General features: G+C 44.4%; 2 protein-coding genes across 7 annotated transcripts; one reads left to right on the plus strand and one right to left on the minus strand.

Annotated features, from left to right (window-relative positions):
- Positions 1-316: 316 nt before the first annotated feature.
- LOC100273907 (Lysine--tRNA ligase cytoplasmic) lies at positions 317-8,125 on the minus strand. Of its 5 annotated transcripts, none has more exons than XR_004856019.1 (18): positions 7,511-8,125; positions 7,330-7,405; positions 7,095-7,160; positions 6,839-7,004; positions 6,667-6,760; positions 5,140-5,225; positions 4,741-4,823; positions 4,381-4,461; positions 3,642-3,767; positions 3,292-3,574; positions 3,089-3,185; positions 2,811-2,967; positions 2,237-2,380; positions 2,090-2,158; positions 1,651-1,794; positions 1,468-1,533; positions 901-991; positions 317-691 (listed from the first exon to the last, which is right to left on the minus strand). XR_004856019.1 is itself a non-coding variant. In NM_001366132.1 (16 exons), exons 1-16 carry the CDS (start codon positions 7,615-7,617, stop codon positions 1,495-1,497), a joined length of 1,818 nt encoding a protein of 605 aa, NP_001353061.1. In that variant the 5' UTR covers positions 7,618-7,706; the 3' UTR covers positions 450-1,494. The 5 variants fall into 5 exon arrangements, 1 of the variants encoding a protein (NP_001353061.1); XR_561732.3 differs by having other exon boundaries at positions 805-991; XR_004856020.1 differs by lacking the exon at positions 901-991 and having other exon boundaries at positions 1,405-1,533.
- On the plus strand, positions 7,785-21,380 carry LOC100280381 (uncharacterized). 2 transcript variants are annotated; one of them, XM_008675114.4, is made up of 15 exons: positions 7,785-8,078; positions 8,148-8,240; positions 8,376-8,449; positions 8,742-8,831; positions 8,920-9,003; positions 9,246-9,410; positions 11,460-11,647; positions 11,849-11,921; positions 12,807-12,860; positions 13,264-13,521; positions 19,185-19,391; positions 19,492-19,595; positions 19,887-20,031; positions 20,350-20,484; positions 20,909-21,380. In XM_008675114.4, the coding sequence occupies exons 3-15, from the start codon at positions 8,390-8,392 to the stop codon at positions 21,083-21,085; spliced, it is 1,740 nt and encodes a 579-aa protein (XP_008673336.1). In that variant the 5' UTR covers positions 7,785-8,078; positions 8,148-8,240; positions 8,376-8,389; the 3' UTR covers positions 21,086-21,380. The 2 variants fall into 2 exon arrangements, with proteins under 2 accessions (XP_008673336.1, NP_001347995.1); NM_001361066.1 differs by having other exon boundaries at positions 7,948-8,078; positions 8,381-8,449; positions 20,909-21,321.
- The last annotated feature ends 68 nt before the right edge of the window (positions 21,381-21,448 follow it).

The raw sequence follows: 21,448 nt of genomic DNA on the forward strand, positions 1-21,448 counted from the left end.
GGCTCCTCAAACCAAATATCATGTATGATATGTCTACAGAGTTTCAACAATGCTCAAACTGGTGTCTCAAATTGAAATATAGGGCTCTACGCAAAAAAACTACTCTAACAACGCCCCTTTTTAAAATTTGGTTAAAAAATTATAGGTGTTTGATATTACAAATTATGGCATGTATCAAACACTTTTTACAAAATTATGCCATTACATGTTAAAATTTTGCTGCCGCAAAAAGTGTTTGATAACATTGTAGTAACACTTAAAATTTGTAATATCAAACACCTATAATATCAAACTGCCGCAAAAAGTGTTACTCATGTATTGCCAATTAAAATTTATAATATCAAACCCAGCTGATTGCACGGTTTACATTTACATGCCAGTTTAACCTGAATGATGGCTGAACATCAGCATAAAGCAAACACGATCATGACGAGAAGAGGCATTTTGCATGGCTATCAAAAGCACCAATTGCATTGACCCGAAATATTTGCAATCTCCTCAAAACTACAATGTTTGAAGTTAAACTGAACTTACTGTGACGTTACAGTATTTAGTTAATAACTGTCTGCTGGGAAATACAAATAATGAAAAATGGAAACCTCGCACGCACAAGAGCAAAAATAAGTATAATTCACAACAGGTCCAACTTTGATGTATCCTCCAGCCTATGTAGCATCATGTTTGCTTTGAGCTGTGACACAAATATCCAAGTTAGCGTATCCTCCAGCCTATCTGCCTATGCAGTGCAAACTCGTGTACAAAATCAACAATGAGCACGTCTGAATTATACAACATAATCAGCACCGGGGCAGTAGACAACTGAAGATGCAGCATCTCAAACAGAACTTCCAATAAAGTAGAACAATGGACACAGCACGCCCAGTGAATCTAGAATCATACAGATATCTTGAAATATCACCATAGTGTAGGGTGTATGTTCCCTCATCCACCTCAAGCCCAGCACAGGGTAATAGGCAATCATCGTTCTTTGCTGGTGCCAAGGCATGGGGGTAAAATATGGGATGTCAATGTCATTACTCATTAGTCACGATGAAAATGGTAATGTAGCTTTTAATGTTCTATCTCAATTGGACCCACCTAATTGTGGGTTGCTAGCAGTTATTTTCTGATCACATACATTATAACAAAATATAATCTTGTTTATAATTTCTGTGGTGGAAGTCATAATTTTATACAACCTTAAAAAGTCTGTGAGAACACCTATACACATACACAGAGTTGAACGATCCTGAGCACAGTCTAAATGCAGAAAAACGTTAAGAGGTCACTTGGCCTAAAAATGTGTATTGAATTATAGACACCCTAACTCTAAACCATACCTCAGAAAGGTGCATTATTTAAATGTTCTTTCAACTTGAAAAATGCATAGAAAAAATGCCTTACATGCTTTAATGTTTTCAACCGAGCAAACAAAGAGTCTTAAAAGTTACAGACTCGTAAGCATACCCTTTTGTGGCTTTTGGCTGTGGATTACTACTCTTGAGGCTTCATAGCCGGGAATAGAAGTACTTCCTGAGTTTGCATTGGAAGGTAATCTATCAGTCAATAATAATCCACTGAAAGCCAAGAAGATCAAGAAGGCATTGGACATCAATACATCATATAGAAAACTAGTGGAAATACTCGAACCTTAATGTTCTGAGAATCTGTTAGCAACATCGTGAGGCGATCAATTCCCAAGCCCCAACCACCTGTTGGTGCCAAACCATACTCAAGGGCAGTACAGAATGTTTCGTCCAAAGCCATAGCTTCGTCATCACCAGATTGACGGTCCTGGACATGATACGTTGTTGATTATACAACTTACACTCCTAATAATTCAATGATAGAGAATAGAAAATGCAAGTCTCCTTTAATGCTTGATTGCAAATATAACATGAAAAGGGCTCATGAAATTTCGGGCTCTTGTCATTCTATCCATTCCATAGATTTCTTTTAGGTTCTATATTCTTAGGCACACACGTGTGTGCATTGTTACAGAAATCCAACATGTAATGATGACTAGGTTGCTTCTAACAGGATTACAGGAACATACAAACTGCAATGTTACTTAAGTTTAAAAAATTACCTTTAGTTGTTCCTCAAACCGTTGCCTCTGCACAACAGGATCGTTCAACTCTGTGTATGCGTTGCACACCTATAGGTATTTGAAGGTCATACTGTGAAACATCAAGGAATCAACATGGAAGTAGCGCCAATGAGGAACAGCCTATACCTCATGTTTGTTAACAAACAACTCGAACCTCTCAGTCAATCCAGGTCGGGACCTATGCCACTTTGCTAATGGACTCATTATCTCTGGATGATTGATGATAAATGTTGGATTCACACATGTCTCCTCCAAGAAATGGCCAACCAACTATCCAACAGCAACAGAGTACATCAGTATGCAGCAAATATAGTTTTCATGGGATACATTAGAACAGAGCACATCAGGATGTAGCAAATATAATTTTCATGGGATACACTGCAACAGAGCACATTAATATGTAGCAGATATGGACACACTGCAACAGAAATGATTGATCTATACTCCAAAAGGCCAAGACCTTGCATTTAAACAAATGCATTCAAGCAAAGCTTTTGCCTTAGACAATGTGTTTTCCCCAGTAGAATGGAACAGTATTAAAGTCGACAAAATAAAGACCTTAACAACTCTGGGTGTAATGGGAAATAAAACAAAATTCTACTAGCTGGATGGACAATTCATGCTTCTTCAAGTAATAAAATATTATATATTATCAGCACAGAAATCTAACTAGCCAGTTTCCATGAAGTCAAATAGAAACCTTGTCAAGCAACCGCGATGTCGTTTGGGGAGGTGGACATTTCACATCATACTTCACACATGCTTCTATCAAATAACGATTCGCTTCATCACTTGATAGATCTTTTGGTATACTGAGATTGGCCATAGCCTCCAAATCTTTAATCATATCTATCCTTCTGCAATAAGATAAAAGAGAAACTGTATCAGAGTCTAGCAACTGCAGATTGAAGAACATGTAAAAGGCACACCTAGGGATATAGTGTTATTTTTTAATCTTTAAGACATCTGTTTGAATACCTGAAGGGAGGCGTGAAATCAATTTCTATTGGGGGGTTAGTAACTCCATTTGCATGATATTTTATCTTATAGCCACCTGTCAGGTCCTTAACCATGCCTATTAACCATGAAATAAAAATGCATATGGGTAAATACTGTAATTTTAAATGATAGAACAAAAAAGTTAACACTGGCGTATCATTATTTAGCTAACACATGATTACCTGACAACATGGTTTCAGTAAGCTCCATCAAATCATTATAATCTGCATACGCCATATAAAATTCACAAGTTGTGAATTCAGGATTGTGTGTTAAATCAATTCCTTCATTCCTGAATTGCTTTCCAATTTCATAAACACGGTCCAATCCACCAACAACCAGTTCCTTCAGATATAATTCAGGAGCAATGCGCATAAAAAGCCGCATGTTTAATTCATTGTGATGTGTAACAAAAGGCCTTGCAGCTGCTCCACCAGCAATCATGTTCATCATCGGAGTCTCCACCTAGAAAAACATAAGGTCAGATATTGAAGTGTCAACTGGAAAGAAACTGCACAAATCTTGTGCTTACCTCCAAAAATTCACGGTCATCAAGAAACTTTCGGATAAATGAGACAATTTTAGATCGTGTCTTGAAGATGTGCCTCACTTCATGGTTTACCATAAGATCAAGATACCTTTGACGATACCGAGTTTCCTGACGTATGAAAACAAACAGTCAAAAACCAAAGCGTTGCTTCTAGTTATTATCAACATTTGAACATAAGCCAAATTTAAAATGAATTATTCATTGTTGGCAATTAACTCACAACACACGAGACAGAAAAGTTAGAGAAAAATAATTGACCCCTAACATGCTAGTATGTAAAGGTGGTCCAGGCTCCAGGGTGCATAGAAGCAAAGCCTAAATGAGTAGGCATATTATCTATTATTTCAACAGCCTCACAAATTCTTAAAATGTCCTGATATTACATGCTTTATTAACAATTTTCGACCAAAATGGGACCACAACAATGGCTTGCCCACATAAACCCAAAAAAGTCGACCGCATTGCATAGTTGTGAGGTACCCGCTTTAGATTGCAGAGTCTACTATAATTGGAAATGTTCCCTAGATGTTTGTTACATATTCAGGATACCAGTGGAAACTACTTTATTCTTGCAAAATAAGCTTCAAATGTTTGCAATCACATAATGTCAGGACTCAGGAAATAAGACAACACTACTTGCCTGAAGAAATGGTAAATAACCAGTGTTTAAGTGACAATACTATAGCAATTGATTAAGATGTAATGAAGAATGATAACAAACCTGGTCCCTCAAAACATAATTTTCGATGTTCCTACCCATTCCTGGAGTCCACGGTACAGGCACTGCACTTCCTTCACCCTTCTGTAAAGATAATACTTACTATGTAAAGGTTGCAACTAATATTATAGGAAAATAGGCCTTCTTTAGGCCTACAGCAGGCCAGAACAGAGTTCAGCCCCCACAACAGAGGGTGAAAAATAGACACTAAAAAGATTGCTTATTACACAATACACACTAAATACGTAATCATTTCAATTTCAACTATATCAGAGGGCCTTCTCGAAAGCACAAAATTTTTCAAGGCCACAGTACTCACAGTATTCGAAGAACTATTTGTTTGAATTAAGTTTTGATTCTCACCTGTCGAGGCATCATATGAAGACATGGAGAGAGGACGACAAATCTCTTTGGAAATACACTAAGCTCCCCTCGGTTGCTTTTTCCTGATGTTCAACATACTAAATAACTTAACAAACATAGGAAAAAAATACAATGAACAGCCATCTTATCATTGTAATCGCTCAGACAAACAGCATGGACCACTATAGAATTGTAAAGTTAACCAGGGATATAAGCTACATAACAGTACAGTTTTCAGAAACCATACTACTTCAATTTATATATTGAAACCATAACAAAGGAATAAGTTACCAAGTTATAACATTCTATAGTCTAAACAAGTAATATTTCGACCAAAATAGTACATAGGAATCCCTTATACTTAATATAATTCAAAACTTTCGGTTGAACTCTACAAACCTGGATATCCACATATGCCAACAATATCACCTCGCTTCACACCTGAGTGGTACTTAGAAAATTCAGCTTCATCCAACTCTGAGGTCCTATATAAAATGAAAAGGTAAAAAAATACAGTCCAGCTGGAACAAATATTTGATCTCTTAATCCCACTTTTATAGTTAAAATTATTTATAATTGAGAAAATAGGGTTATCAAGGAAATATCTGCAAGCAGAACCATTAAACATGCGCCATCCCAAAAAACAGAGACCTTAAGTTTGGTAATGCAATGTACATAAAAGCATGTATAAAACAAGAACTTTTGGCACAAATGATTTACTTCATCATGTAACCATATGAGGCATAACTATTCTACAAATCAGGCAATCTTTATCTCTAGAGCTGACAAATATTGTAGATCTATGTGACATGTCCTATAAAAAACCGAAAGGAAACTAGCTTTTGCTAATAAAGCAATGAAAAGTTTATGTCATTAGTATAGTTCAGGAAGTATTTTCTACACAAACTATTACATAAGCACAGAGCAAAGTAGGATCAGTAGTTTATGTACTCCAGCTTGATCCAACTTCTAATGTTTGATCTAGCATATATGTGCATATTAAAGATCGTTTTAATAACCTTGATAAGCGGACAAGTAGGATCAGTAGTTTATGTACTCCGGCTTGATCTAACTTCTAATGTTTGATCTAGCATATATGTGCAAATTAAAGCATGCATTCTATACCACAGAGAGCTCTTTTTCTATAAGTTGGTGCAGAACAATGGATGAGTGAGGCACTGTTTGGCACAGCTTTAACTTCTCTATAAGCTGCTTTGTTCTAGCTGCACAAAGAAGCCACTTCCTAGACAAGCTGCTGAATAAAAAGCAACCCTGTTTGGAGGTTCTGATTCTTTTCAACTTCTTTGTGAGGACTCAGATAAACAAGGTTGCACATCGGTGTTTTCATCGCTGGACGGCTGGAGAGCAAAGCCATAGCCCGGTCCAGTCTTGTGTGGCAAGAAAACTGCCAGCAAGGGCGAGCATGGTGCACACACAGCTCCCATGGATAGACCTCATTGTGCAGGAACGAGAAGGTTGTGTGTCATTGCTCAGCCTGGCAGGAACTGTGACTGAGGAGCAAAAGGCTTACTGGCAGAGAAGGTGAATGTGTTGCTGCTGCTTGGTGTGGGAGAAGCAAGGAGCAGCATGGAGAGAGAAGGGAGGAGCACAGGTGGATGCAATCATGCAGGGGAAGCATGGTTAAAAAGCTAGTCCCGTGCTGCCGCAGAATAAGTTGCATGATAGTTCATTCCCCACAAATGCTTGATTAAGCTACTCGAAAAGTTGTGGTTGGTAGCTGTGGCAACTGAAAAGGAAGCAGAAACTGGAAAGCCGATGCACCAAACAGGGCCGTAATCTAGTGCACAAAAAAATATGAACCCTATGCAGTGGCTGACAATCAGCTCAATCAAGCAATAATAAAAGGCTAGTTGCATAGTGTAGAAACATGACAAGTGAACAGCATACTAGGCTTGAAAGTTTTACCTGGCATCAGCCATCACTTGAACCTTCATGCCACCACCATAAAGATCATAAAAGAATAGCTTCGACGACGATGTTCTCTTGTTCATGATCCTCCCTTTTTTGATAAAAAAATTACAAATGAGACCTATATAATCTCCAAGTTAAGAATACAACCCTAGAAAAAAGGAGTTACCAGCTAAACACTCTGCCACATCTGTAAGCTTCTCCCCCTCGCTCAAGGTCCTGTACTTCTCAATGTATTCGGGTACAGAAATGCCAACCGGGAACTTATGGGGATAGGGGTTTACACCTGTGGCCTTCAGTGAATCAAGAGCCTTGAGCCTATTCTCATAGTATTGCTGCAGCATAAAACACATCCATCCAATAAGGGTAACAATAAGGAACAGAATAAAAAAAAGCAAAGACAGGAAAAGGAAGATGCAACATACAGTGGGATCCATGTCATCATCGTCAGCAGCAGATGCCTTCTGAGGTTTTCCACTGGCAGCCGCAGCCTACAACAACAGAATGCACACATCAATTTTGAGCTTTGACACTAACATAGTGAAAAGCGTCACAGTCTAGAGCTAAGGAAACTAACAATACTCCAGGACTCGCTGATTTAGCACATAACAAGAATTGCAATAACAGGAAGAAACAACAAAAATGTTCCTCAATCCTCACCTTGTTCTTCTTCTCTTCCTCCTTGAGCCTCCGCTCCTCTTCCAGCTTCTTCCTCTTCTCCTCTCTCTTCTTCGCACTGCACATATCAAACATGGAACAGCCAACTCCCTAATCAGTAAACAGAAATACCAAGGAAAGCCAACGGGTTCGCAAGAGCGAGGAAGGTTCGGATGTCCCTTACTTCTTCGAGAGCTGCGGCTCCTCTCCGCCCTCACCCGCCGGCGGAGGATTTTGCCCGTCGCCGCCCGTTGAGAGCCCCGCGAGTTTCTCCTCCAGACCAGATGCCATGTCGCGGGACACTAGGGCTTCGTTGTGAAGAGGGGAGCGGAAGGAGAACGGAGAAGAAGGTGAGACGCGGAGAAGGTGGAGGCTCAAGTGGTGGTAGGGTTTAGGACAGCTAGTGGCGGCGCGGAGGAATGGAAAGAGAGAACCCTTCGTAGCCGCCAAGTCATCTGATCCACACGGGCCACGGCATCGACATGGGCCGAGTCTTTTGGCCTGTAATAACTAACAACACTGCTTTGATCGGTCACTTTGGACAACGTGGGCTCAGTCCACCACGGCTCTGTTAATGATTTTCTGGAGTCTGGACGGAAGCCGTAGCCGATAGGGAAGTATTCGTGTTCGTGTCCGACTCCAGTGGACAAGGCATGGCGGGGAGAGGCGGCGGCGGCAAAGGCGCCGCAGGGAGGATGATGTCGCTGCAGGAATTCGTGTCCTGCATGCAGCCGCTCATCGATCTCGAGAAGGTATCTCTCTCTCTTATTTCGAGTTTGCGATTGACTCGGGTGGTGACAGCGTCTTGGGTGGGTGCACAGGCGGCGGAGATATCGGCGGAGTCCGAGACGAGCGCTAAGAGCCTGGAGAGGAGGGGGTGCGTCATTGCCAACCTCAAGTGCACTGATGCCCAGGTTGCTGCTTCAGTTATTATCTACTTCTGTTGCTGCTTGTGCTGTTTAATGTGATAGGAATGCTGCAGTTCAGTCTTCACTCTTCAGTGCTAAATTTTAATGCCTTTGACTTTGCTTATGCTGCTTGGCGCGTAGAATAGACGGGACTGATGGGGAAGACGCTCCTGGAGTTCCAACCCAACAAAGGCGACGTTCTCCCGTCTCACAAGGTGAGGCTGCTGTCTCTCGCCCTCTCTTTTTGGTTGCCTGCTGTCGTAGAATTAGGGTTAGAATTCAGTCTTTTATGGAAACGAGCTCTTTATCACTTGCCGTTGAAGGTCTTGCGACGATTGCCATTTTATTGAACCATACTTTATATACATAATCATGATTTACTGTGCATAACAGTGTGACGTAGGAAAGACTCGCAAGTTCCTTTATATTCACAGGATGTTTATTGAAAACATGTTCATGTTCACTGGGACTGATAATGCTAGCTTTCCCTTTTTTATTCCACTCCAGTTTGGAACACATGATGTGGTTGCCCTGAAGCCAAATAAGGCAGATGCTGGATCTGCTTCACTTGGTCAAGGTGTAGTTTATCGCTTAAAGGTACACTCATGTCATCTCATGCTACTGGCAATTTAAGGTTTTGCTGTGTGTAGGAGTAATAATATTAATGTTGTTTCTTAACCAACAGGATTCTTCCATTACTGTTGCTTTTGATGATATTCCTGAAGATGGCTTAAACAGCCCTCTGCGTCTTGAGAAGCTTGCAAATGAGGTACTACAACATTTTGCAGCATTCCATGCTTTCTCCTGATAACCGCAGCTTTTTAAGCTCATTATTGCAATATTGCACTTCTTTGTTTGCAATGTCATATTGTCCATGTTTGTTAATTGCTGGTTACACTGACCAACAGTTTAATATACTTCTTTTTTTGGCCGATCTTCTCCTGGTGTAGTCTAGATTTTACTGGTTTGCCAGGCTGACCAGACATCAAATTATGATAATCCCTATTCTAGGTCACTTATCGCAGGATGAAGGATGCACTAATTGAACTTAGCAAGGCTGTCCAAACAGGACCTTGTGCAAACCTTGTTCCTGTTTTATTTGGAGAGAAGGCACCCATGCGCTCCAAGGATGCTATGAAATTCAGTCCATTCAACAAGAACTTGGATGATTCACAGGTTACTATTTGAAATGCTTCCTTTGTTGGTTGCTTTCAGCTCTTGATTGTGTGATGCAGCATAGTTAAGTACTTAAGTTCCATTTATTTATATTCTTGTCCACACGGTATGAGTTAAAGAAAATCCATATACAAATGAAACTTATCGTTTTTTCTGGAATAATATGATTTGCTATATTATTTTGATAGATAGTTTACCATAGAATTTCAGTAAATTATTTTGTTCTGTAACCCCTCTTTCATTGTAAATTGTTAATTACAATTACATGAAGTTGAGTACTGTAGAGTATAGACTAGACCCAAATGGGTCCGACCCTTCCTCAGACCCCGCGCAAGCGGAGCACATGCACCAGGCTGCCTTTTTTAATTACATGAAGTTGAGTCATGTATGAATTGATGTTTGAATTTTCAACCTGCACAGTTAGACTTAAACAACAACAACAAAGCCTTTTAGTCCCAATCAAGTTGGGTAGCTAGAGTTGAAACCCAATAGAATTTACAAGTCAAGGTCCACTACACCCGAGCTCCAATGTAGCACGCTACTAAGGAAGCAATGACGCACCCACCACACGTCGCAAAGGGGGCGTTGATTCGGCCCTTGCCCATTTAACACCATACCTGGGTTCTGATATGTCGTGTCGCTAAGAGGGTTACGTTCCAACGGATTTCTTTCGAGTTTCGTCTCTATTAGAATGACTAGGTTCAATGTTGGCTCACCAAGCCTCTATCATAACCCTCCTTTACCAAGGCTTGAGACCTGCTATGTTGAGAAAACATAGACAAAGTCTAGTACTTCAGTGTTAGACTTAAAGTATATAATTATTAATTATGGGAGCCAAAATTGCAATTCAGTTCACCAGGATGTCTGCCATTAATTAAATGCTGCAATGCTATTATGCTAGAAAGGATGTTGTTAGTGTCTGTTGCCCACGTATTTGATTGACTATATCAAAATACGTTACAGTTGTAGTTGCTTTTATTAGTTCTATCACCATATGGAGAAAGATTGTGACTATATTTGGAAGTATTCAAGCCGGAGTTAAAAAAAATACCTAATTTCTTGATGACTGGTGAACGAGAGATTAGAAAAAACTCAACCTATGGGGGTAAGAAAACTCTCGAGTATTGTATTAAAAAGAAGACCTTTTGAGAAAACCTTCGAACCCTTGCTCCATCTATACACAACAACACCGTAGCCCATGTGAGAACGACTGCGACCAGGGCTGGGCTTAGACCTATGTTTTGGCGTGGGACCGACAAGAGGATTTCTTTTAACCCCAACCTGAAATTTGCTCTGACGGGGAGTCGAACTCAACATCTGAGGAGTGCTACTCGGACCACCTAACTAACTCAGCTAGAGACCCTTTCGCGTGAACAAGTGGTTACACTTGAGTACTTTAAACATTTTACTACTAAGGTTGTACTATGAAGAAATACTTTCACAGAATGATCCACTGTGTGGCTACATACCAAGCTAAATACCCAACAGTTTACACTTTGAATTAAGTTTCAGAAGGAAGATATAATAGCTGTTGATAGTTCGTTTTATTCATCACAACTCCAGTTTTTTTTTTCAATTCAAGTATTTCTTGAATTTAAACCGATAGTAGAAGTAGCAACTGAAACCAGCCGAGCAGGCCTCAGCAACTTGTGGATGTGCCATCACATTTTGCATTCCTCTCAATGTTAGATGACTAGTTAGATGGCCTTGTTGCAGGGCTGTAGGGCCTGCAATCTACTACAGTTGCATCCTCTTAAATGTTGATGGTTTACCTTGTCATATTTTTAGGTTGTTGCTGTGGCATTTGTAACTTGTGTTTTTTTTTTATGTTTCAGTGTTTTGCAAAGGTTCATAGTACTATAGTAGAGGATTTCTATTAGAAAGTTATTATTGTTTGGAAAAAACCAGGAGCTGCATAAATATTCCGTTTTGGTTTTTGACCTTATACACCATATATGTTTTTTCAGTTTGCTTTTGTATAAACATCCAAGACACAGAATATTATTTGAACCACAGGGAATAAATTAATGCTGTATATGTCTTCTGTAGAAAGAGGCTATTTCGAAGGCTCTTGGATCAAGGGATGTTTTCTTGCTTCACGGACCTCCTGGAACTGGGAAAACAACAACTATTATTGAGATAATATTGCAGGAGGTCAAGCGTGGATCAAAGATTCTTGCCTGTGCTGCTTCCAATATTGCTGTGGATAATATTGTTGAGCGACTTGCACGATACAGGTTCGCTTGAACAAAGTTGTGAAAATGTTCATCACAGAAATTTTTTGCTTTAAGATTTCTGTTGGAAAGAAATGATAACATATATTGCATCCATTTTAGAGAAGATGGGATGTGGTAAATAATCTTGTCCCATGAGTGACACAATATATGCCTTTTTCACCAATTTGTTAAACATGATACGAGGCTGTTGAACTTCTGCAGAACAAAATTGGTGAGGTTAGGGCACCCTGCTCGTTTACTGCCTCAAGTGCTCGACAGCGCTCTTGATGCACAGGTATTACACTATTTTAAGTGGTTGTCAGTTTGCTTCTATGCTTTGTTAGTTGGAACTAGAATTTCTAGATGCATAAAGTTTGTTATTTACTCCCTTTGTTCTAATTCTAAGATGTTTTGGCTTTTTTAGATACATTGCTTTTACTATGTATCTATTAATCTATACATAGACTATATATGAGTGTGCAAAAGCTATGTATCTAGAAACCCACTGATGGCTAAGAAGAGACCGAAACATGGTTCCGACCGAGAAAATCATCGAACCCTGGTTCCCCATCACTAGCGGGCCATCACCACCCATTCTGCAACGGCCCAGCCGGAGGGTGGCATGCAGGACGTAACTCAGAAGCGAGCGGGACACGACGAGGGGATTTTTTTAACCAAGCCATAAATTCGCCCCGAGGGGGATCGAACCCAGGACTTGGAGGTGCTACTCGGAAGCTTGTAACCACTAGGCTAGATGCCCTTTCGCGATTGACTACTTTCTAATTGTTGGCTTATCCAAATACATCGCAAAGTGTGATCATCATTTGCCTTTATTGGATATTTTATGAAAATCTGGATTATGAATCTTGTATTCCCTTAGGTCAGATCGGTTTTTGCCTCTGTTATGCAGGACAATTCTTTGTTTCCCTTTGGTTAGATCACCTTTTGCCTATGTTATTACAGGGCGATTATTTCTTTTCCCAGCATCAAGAAATGAGGTGGTTCTATATTGTATTTTCTTTTTGTTATCAACCATATGCATGCTGTTTATTTAAACAATTTAACTGTAAATGATACAGTTTAAATTTACTGCAAGATTTCTTGTTTGAATATATGAGCAGAAGTCATATGATCTTTGACCTGTGATACCTCCATGTGTTCATATGACTTCTGGGACCAGGTTTTACGAGCTGATAATAGTAGCTTGGCAGGAGACATTCGCAAGGAAATGAAGGTAAACAGCTATTCATTCACGTCCAAGCTCTTGCTTTTATTTACACCATGACTGCTTCTTAGAATCCATGGTGCCAGCCTGCCAGGTTTTCAAAACTTGAACATGAATATGTTTACATGTTAATGTTCTGACATACAAAAACCACATCACCAGATTTATCACAATACATGTGTTTGTTATGTTTTACGAATTTAGCGATTTAACTGCAAATGAGGTTATGGGTCATATCAGGGACCGCGAAAAATAAAAAGGAATATCAATTAGAAAGAATGCAGTGTGTACATTATTTGGACACACTGCGGATTGCTATTAAAGAACCGACTACTGACAAACCTCTTATAATTGTGACTTCAGTTACTTTATTCTCTTCAGTTAGATTTTTTTTGGTATGTGTCCCTTGTAGGTGCTCAATAGCAAATTGCTGAAGGCTAAAGATAGGAACACTAAACGGGACATCAGGAAAGAGCTCAAAACGCTTGCAAAAGAGGAGAGAAAACGACAGCAGCTTGCAGTCACTGATGTACTGAAAAATGCAGATGTTGTGCTGACCACTCTGACTGGTGCATCTTCGAAAAAGTTAAACGGAATTACATTTGATTTGGTTGTTATTGATGAAGCTGCCCAGGCACTTGAGGTGGCATGCTGGATAGCCTTGTTGAAAGTAAGTATAAGATTCAAGCGCAAATCGAAGTTTGTGATGCATTCTGTAATGATGTATTTTTTAATCTATTGACAGCATGCATGACAAATATTGCCCAGTGTTAGCGTGATGTATTGGGAAATAGGGCCCAGGTGGCTCGGCTGCCCTAACAGGGTGCGGCGGCTGCCTCCCCCCCTCTGTATTTGGTTAGTTGGCTGTGTTTGGCAAGGATCCCCTAGATTAGACCTTTCCTATTGTTAGATTAGATCTTTCCTTTATTAGGGATATCCTTGCCTATATGTACTGAGCCTTGGGCTCCTCCAATTAATCAATCAACTATTCTCAGCCATACTATTCTTTCATGGTATCACGAGACCGGGATCTCCCCAACCCCTCTCACCCTTCCGCTGCCCCTACGCGCTGAATCCGCGCCGCAGTATGGTCGGGACCCCTGCACCCTCCGTCGACGACCCTGCTGAGCAGGCTCGCCGCGACTCCGACGCCTTGAAACAGCACCTCGCCGAGACTCGCCGCGCCGCCCTCGCCGAAGCCGAGGCGGCCGAGCAGGAGGCCGCTGCTGCATCCGCGGCACGCGACGCAGCCGCCGAGCGCGTCCGCACCGCACTGGCCAAGGCGGCCAAAGCCCGGGCCAACGCCGCTGCTGCGGCTGATCCCACCGACCCGGCCGACGACGCCGACCACGAGGAAGCCACGAACATCTCCCGCGCCATGACCCTCCACGAGGCCGCCGCCGTCCTCAACCTCCATGCCCAGGCTGTTTCCGGTGCAAAACGCCCGCAGTCTGGTGCCCCTCGTCCTCGACACCTCCGGCAACTACCCTCGGTGGCGCGAACAGTTCCTCCTCGCCGTCACGAAGTATTCGCTGCAGGACCACGTCCGCAGCTCCGCCATCTCGGCACTTCCTGATTGGGCTCGGATGAACGCCGTCGTCAAATCTTGGCTGTACAGCACGGTCACTGCCGACCTTGCTGAAGCCGTGATCGAGCACCGCGCCACCGCCTACGAAGCCTGGATCGCCATCGAGGACCACTTCATCGGCAATCAGGAGACTCGTGCTCTCCACCTCGACGCCAAGTTTCGCACGTTTGCCCAAGGTGACCTTTCCGTCACTGACTATTGCAAACACTTCAAGAAGATGGCCGCCGACCTTGCTGACCTCGGCGAACACGTGACTGACCGCACTCTGGTTCTCAACGTGATTCGCGGGCTCAACGAGCGGTATAGGGACATCGGGGTCCACCTCCGCCGTGGTCGCCCCTTCCCTTCCTTCGCCGCCGTCCGCAATGAACTCCTCCTCGAGGAGATCAACATGGTGCAGACCCCCTCTACTCCTCCGACTGCCCTCGTCGCCACTGGCTCTCACTCACCTCGCCAGTCTGCGCCGACCAGCAGCGGCACTCCACGTCCAGCCGCCCCCAAGCAGAAGAAGAAGAAGCGGACACCGAACCACCGCACCTCCTCCGGTGGCCCTGCCGCGCCTGGCAGCAGCGCTCCCTTCTCCGACTCCTCTGCTGCTGGGCATGGCGGCGGCTGGCCGTCGCTCTTCAACCCATGGACCGGCTCCATCCAAATGTGGCCTGGTCCCCGTGCGCCTCCTCTGGCCCAGCTTCCCCAGGGGCGTGTCGGCCCACAGCAGCAGCATGCCCAACAACAGGCGCTTCTGGCCCAGCAGCTGTACTCCCACCAACAGCAGCAGCAGCCGGTGCAGTACCAGCCCATGGCGGCGCAGTACCAGCCCATGGTGGGATCTCCGCTCTGGGACCAGAATTCTCTGGCCTCCACTTTCAGCACCGTCACCCTCACTCCACCGGCGAACGACTGGTACCTTGATACAGGTGCCTCTTCCCACATGACCTCACATGATGGTACCCTCTCTCACTCCTCAATCCCTCGGTATCCCTCTCCCACCTCTATTGTTGTTGGTAATGGTTCACTTCTGCCTGTCACCGCCACCGGCACAACACACCTTGGTTCCCTTACCCTAAATAATGTTCTTGTTTCGCCTCAACTTATCAAGAATCTTATTTCTGTTCGCCAATTCACTATTGATAACAATTGTTCTGTGGAGTTTGACCCGTATGGTTGTTCTGTGAAGGATCTTCTCTCGCGGAACGTGATCATCAGGTGCAATAGCTCCGGGCCGCTCTACCCACTGAAGCTGCTCGTGGCTCACTCCCTTGTTGCCAGCTCCACATCTGCCTCCCTGTGGCATCGTCGCCTCGGCCACCCTGGTCGCGAGGCACTCTCCAAACTCACTTCGGCTATCCCTGGTTGTAATAAAAGCTTGGAGTCTTTGTGCCATGCATGTCAGCTAGGACGACATGTTCGTCTTCCTTTTAATCCTTCAGTGTCTCGAGCGTCCAACAACTTTGATCTTATTCATTGTGACTTATGGACCTCTCCTATTGTTAGTGTCTCTGGTTACAAATATTACTTAGTTGTTCTTGATGACTGCTCTCATCACCTATGGACGTTTCCCTTACGGCTTAAATCTGACACGTTTTCCACCCTGTCTAACTTTTTCGCCTATGTGTCCACCCAGTTCAGCGCACGCATCAAGGCCATCCAGAGTGATAACGGCCGGGAGTTCGACAACTCCAGCATGCGCACCTTCTTCCTCACACATGGCATTCACTTTCGCATGTCATGTCCCTACTCGTCCTCGCAGAACGGCCGCGCCGAGCGGATTATTCGTACCACTAACGATATTATTCGCTCTCTTCTATTTCAGGCAAGCATGCCTCCTTCATATTGGGCTGAAGCGTTGCACACTGCAACTCTCCTCCTAAACATCTTGCCAACCAAGACACTGAAGTTTTCAACTCCGCACTTTGCTCTATTCGGCAGTGCCCCGTCGTACGATAATCTGCGTGTTTTTGGCTGTAAGTGTTACCCCAATTTGTCGGCCACTGCTCCCCACAAACTTGCCCCGCGCTCTGCCCTCTGCATCTTCCTTGGTTATTCTGCTCACCACAAGGGATACCGATGTCTTGATCCTACCTCCAATAGAATCATCATCTCCCGTCATGTTCTTTTTGACGAGTCCGTTTTTCCCTTTGCCGAGCATACCTCTACTCCCACTGCTGCGGACTTCAACTTCCTAGATGAATTCCCTAACCCGGCGCCTCTTCCCATAGGGCTGCCAACTATGTCTCCTGCAGGTCCTCCGGGCGCCACCACTGTTGCTGCACGCCCCCATGCCGACGTGCAGCCACGCCCCGCGCCGCCAGTACCACCAGGATTTCCCGCACTCCCACGTGCGGGTGGTGCTCCGCCCTCACCAACCGGCGCTCCGCTCTCCGCGCCACGCGCGGCACCGACGGCCTCTCCCGCACTCCCACATGCGGGTACTGCGCCACGTGCGGCTCCGGCGTCCCCACCTGGCTTCCCGACGCCGCCATGCGCTGCTCCTGCCTTGCGCGTCTACTCCAGGCGCCCAAAGCCGGCGGTGGTCCCTCCGGCGGCACCAGCCGCCACCACGGCACCGGCCCCGGTGCTTCGGGGTGCTGTTGCTGTCCCCCCGACAGTGAACCAGCACACCATGACGACTCGGGCCAAGGACGGTTTTCGCATACCGTCCTTATACCACGCCGCGCCACTGTCCTCGATTCCGAAGACCTTCCGTGGCGCCCTTGCCGATCCCAATTGGCGGGCTGCTATGGAGGAAGAACATGCTGCCCTTCTCCAGAACCAGACTTGGGAGTTGGTTCCTCGCCCGCAACATGCCAACATTGTCACGGGCAAATGGATTTTCAAGCACAAGTTCCACGCAGACGGTTCGCTGGAACGCTACAAGGCACGTTGGGTCCTTCGCGGTTTCACCCAGCGTCCGGGCATCGACTTTGCCGAAACCTTCAGTCCGGTCGTCAAGCCCGCCACGGTTCGCACTGTGCTCTCTCTGGCTCTCTCTCGCCAGTGGCCAGTTCACCAACTCGATGTCAAGAATGCCTTCCTACATGGCACCTTGACGGAGACCGTGTTTGCTGCTCAGCCCTCCGGATTCGAGGACTCCGCCAGGCCCGACTTTGTCTGTCGTCTGCACAAGTCGTTGTACGGTCTCAAGCAGGCTCCCCGTGCTTGGTACAGCCGCTTCGCCACCCATCTGGTCTCTCTTGGTTTTGTGGAAGCCAAGTCAGACACTTCACTGTTTGTCTACCGTCGTGGGACCGACACAGCCTACCTGCTTCTTTACGTTGATGACATCGTCCTCACCGCCTCCTCGACACATCTCCTACGGAAGGTCATCTCAGCTCTCCAGCAGGAGTTTGCCATGAAGGATTTGGGCGAACTCCATCACTTCCTCGGGATGCAAGTTCAGCGCAGTGCCGACGGTATGGTACTCTCTCAGCGCCAGTATATGGTTGACATCTTGGATCGTGCTGGCATGGCCGAGTGCAAACCTTGCACAACGCCCGTGGATACCAGCCCTAAGGTCTCTGCCACCTCGGGCGCACCAGTACCTGATCCGTCTGACTACAGGAGTCTCGCCGGCGCCTTGCAGTATCTGACCTTCACACGGCCCGACATTGCCTACGCCGTACAACAGGTTTGCCTTCACATGCATGACCCTCGAGAGCCCCACCTGGCTGCTCTCAAGCGCATCCTTCGCTACATTCGGGGTACTCTTCACCTGGGACTTCATCTTCGACCGTCAACCCAGGATGACCTGGTGGTTTATTCTGATGCTGACTGGGCTGGCTGTCCCGATACGCGCAAGTCCACCTCGGGCTATGCTGTGTTTCTGGGTGACAACCTGGTCTCCTGGTCCTCCAAGCGTCAGAACACCGTGTCCCGTTCCAGCGCGGAGGCCGAGTACCGCGCCGTCGCCAATGGTGTTGCTGAGGCTTCTTGGCTCCGACAGCTTCTCCATGAGCTCCACATTCCGCTCCGCCGTGCTACCATTGTCTACTGCGACAACGTCAGCGCGGTGTACATGTCCTCCAACCCGGTTCAGCATCAACGGACGAAGCATATCGAGATCGATCTTCACTTCGTTCGTGAGAAGGTAGCCATGGGTGCCGTGCGGGTTCTTCACGTTCCCACGACATCCCAGTTCGCCGACGTCTTCACAAAGGGGCTGCCTTCTACAGTGTTCTCTGAGTTTCGGTTCAGCCTGAATGTCCGTGGCTAACCACCGACAATCAGACTGCGGGGGCGTGTTAGCGTGATGTATAGGGAAATAGGGCCCAGGTGGCTCGGCTGCCCTAACAGGGTGCGGCGGCTGCCTCCCCCCCTCTGTATTTGGTTAGTTGGCTGTGTTTGGCAAGGATCCCCTAGATTAGACCTTTCCTATTGTTAGATTAGATCTTTCCTTTATTAGGGATATCCTTGCCTATATGTACTGAGCCTTGGGCTCCTCCAATTAATCAATCAACTATTCCCAGCCATACTATTCTTTCACCCAGTGCCCACTGGGTAAATCTTATGACAATTAATGAAGTCATTTTTTTACATAAATTCACTTAAAGCATCCTGCTACAGGCAGTTGTTTAGACGTGAGCTTCTCGATAGGCATTAGGCAATGCCATAAATTCACTTAAAGTGATTGCCTTTGTGTTTAGTATGAATCAGCCTGCACAATACTGTAGTTGTAATAATGTAGCACTGTAGTTTCAGTCATTTTGGTTATGATTTGGAGCTTAATCTACTTTCTTGGCATCCAGGGGCCGAGATGTATTCTTGCTGGAGACCATCTTCAACTTCCTCCAACAATTCAAAGTGTTGAGGCTGAAAAGAAGGGGATGGGAAAGACACTCTTTGAACGCCTTACTGAAGCTTATGGAGAGGAAATCACATCCATGCTCACTGTGCAGTACAGAATGCACGAGCACATTATGAGCTGGTCATCTAAAGAACTTTACAATAATAAGGTCTGATTTTACCCTATGTTATTATGTTACCAGTTCCGTCCTAGTTTTGATTGTTTTTCCGTAATTTTCCTCATTGTATTGTTCCCTTGTTTCTTCTCAGATCAAAGCACATTCTAGTGTTGCTGGGCATATGCTCTATGATCTAGAAGAAGTCACTAGATCTTCTTCAACAGAACCAACTATTGTACTCATTGACACTACAGGGTGATTACTATCTGATGTTTCTTGCTGTTTCAGAACACTATTGTAATTATATTTGTTGAGCTGTTCATACATAGAGATTTTGCTACCCCCCTGCTTTATATGCTAAGTACACCTTTACAAAAAGAAAATGAGATTATTATTTTCTTTGTAGAAATCGTATTTGAAGAAGATAATTAGGAAGTGTGTGGCGACTCTTTTGTTGTTCGAAAAAGATGCTTGCTTTTTTCCTTGAGAGATGAACCCTCTGGATGCTTTTCACATAATGTTTCTAACATTTTCAAATACTCTTAGGTGTGATATGGAAGAAGTAAAAGATGAAGAGGAGAGCACCATGAATGAGGGCGAGGCAGCAGTATCCATTGCTCATGCCAAGTTGCTTGTTGAGAGTGGCGTTAATGCTTCTGATATTGGAATAATTACGCCTTACGCTGCACAGGTTTTTGGTCCCTTAGACTCCCTATGCATATTCAAGATAATAGCTAATTTTACCAGTCATGCACTCATGCCTGCAGCACATGATCTTCTGGTGAATAATCATGCTTTATACTTCCTGTATTGTCGTCATGACTCCCTATGCATATGTCTACATTCATTTGAATGTAGACGGAAGAAAATAGGGCTAGAAAATATGTCTACATTTTCTTGCAATTGAGCTTTTAATTCATCTGGTTGTTTTGCATTTATTTATGGTTGGCTTCTTGAGGGCTTCACCTAGTTCTGAAGGCCTGAATTATTGAATGGCTCAATACCATAGGTAACCTGCTTGAAGATGATGAGAAACAAAGATGCCAAGTTGAAAGATTTAGAGATATCTACAGTTGATGGGTTTCAAGGCCGGGAGAAAGAAGCCATCATCATTTCTATGGTCCGGTCTAACTCAAAGAAAGAGGTAAAATTCCTCCTGAGAGCCTCTTGGATGAAAATTTGCTGTTCTTATCTTCAGCTGTACTATACCCTGATGCACATACAATGTTACATGGTATACCTAGAAAAACAGGATTTAGGCGCACTTGTTTTCATTATAGAAAATGTAGAAAAAACGGTCTAATAAGCATTGCTAGCATGATCTGCATTTTCTTTACACAGGATGGTCTGCAGATGTTTTGTTTGTGGTTTGTGCATTTCGTAATCTTTATCTTGAGAATGAATGCAATCTACTTGTGAAATTTTTTTTGACAATCTTCTTGACTTCACAACTGAAATGGGTCGTTCTTACTTCCTAGTTATGTTCGTAATAATTCAAACACAATAGTTCTCTCCGGGTTTTCCGTGGCCACTGCTGAGTAAACCTTGCGGCCTTTGGTTCCCTTTAGGTGGGGTTCTTGAGCGATCACAGGCGGATGAACGTGGCGGTGACGCGAGCCAGGAGGCAGTGCTGCCTGGTGTGCGACGTGGAGACCGTGAGCAGCGACAGGTTCCTGAAACGCTTGGTCGAATACTTCGAGGAGAACGGGGAGTACTTGAGTGCTTCAGAATACCAGAGCAGCTGACTGGCGTCGATCAGATCCATTCAGCTCTTCTTCTAGTGGCTCGTGGTGGCATCTGGCTGGCATGTCCGTGGAGCAAGTGGATAGGATCCGCATGGAGTCTTGGAGAACACAATATCAAGCTTTGGTTCCTAGATATCTCAGCTTTTCTTTTCTTTTCTCTTGGTGAACGCATAAATGATGTATTGTTGTGACGTTGCCAATGCCATGGGAATGAGATCTTTAACAAAACAAAAAACAAAAAAACAAGAGGGCAGTGGAGAATGTGCTGTGGCATAGTGTGTGTGCTTTTGTTCTCCTTTTTTGATGCACCTTCTGGTCCCGGTGACGCGACTCCTGCTACGTGGGGCCGTGGACTGTGCTTGT

Source organism: Zea mays, chromosome 1 (genome assembly GCF_902167145.1).
Source record: "Zea mays cultivar B73 chromosome 1, Zm-B73-REFERENCE-NAM-5.0, whole genome shotgun sequence".
In the NCBI taxonomy this organism is placed as follows: domain Eukaryota; kingdom Viridiplantae; phylum Streptophyta; class Magnoliopsida; order Poales; family Poaceae; genus Zea; species Zea mays.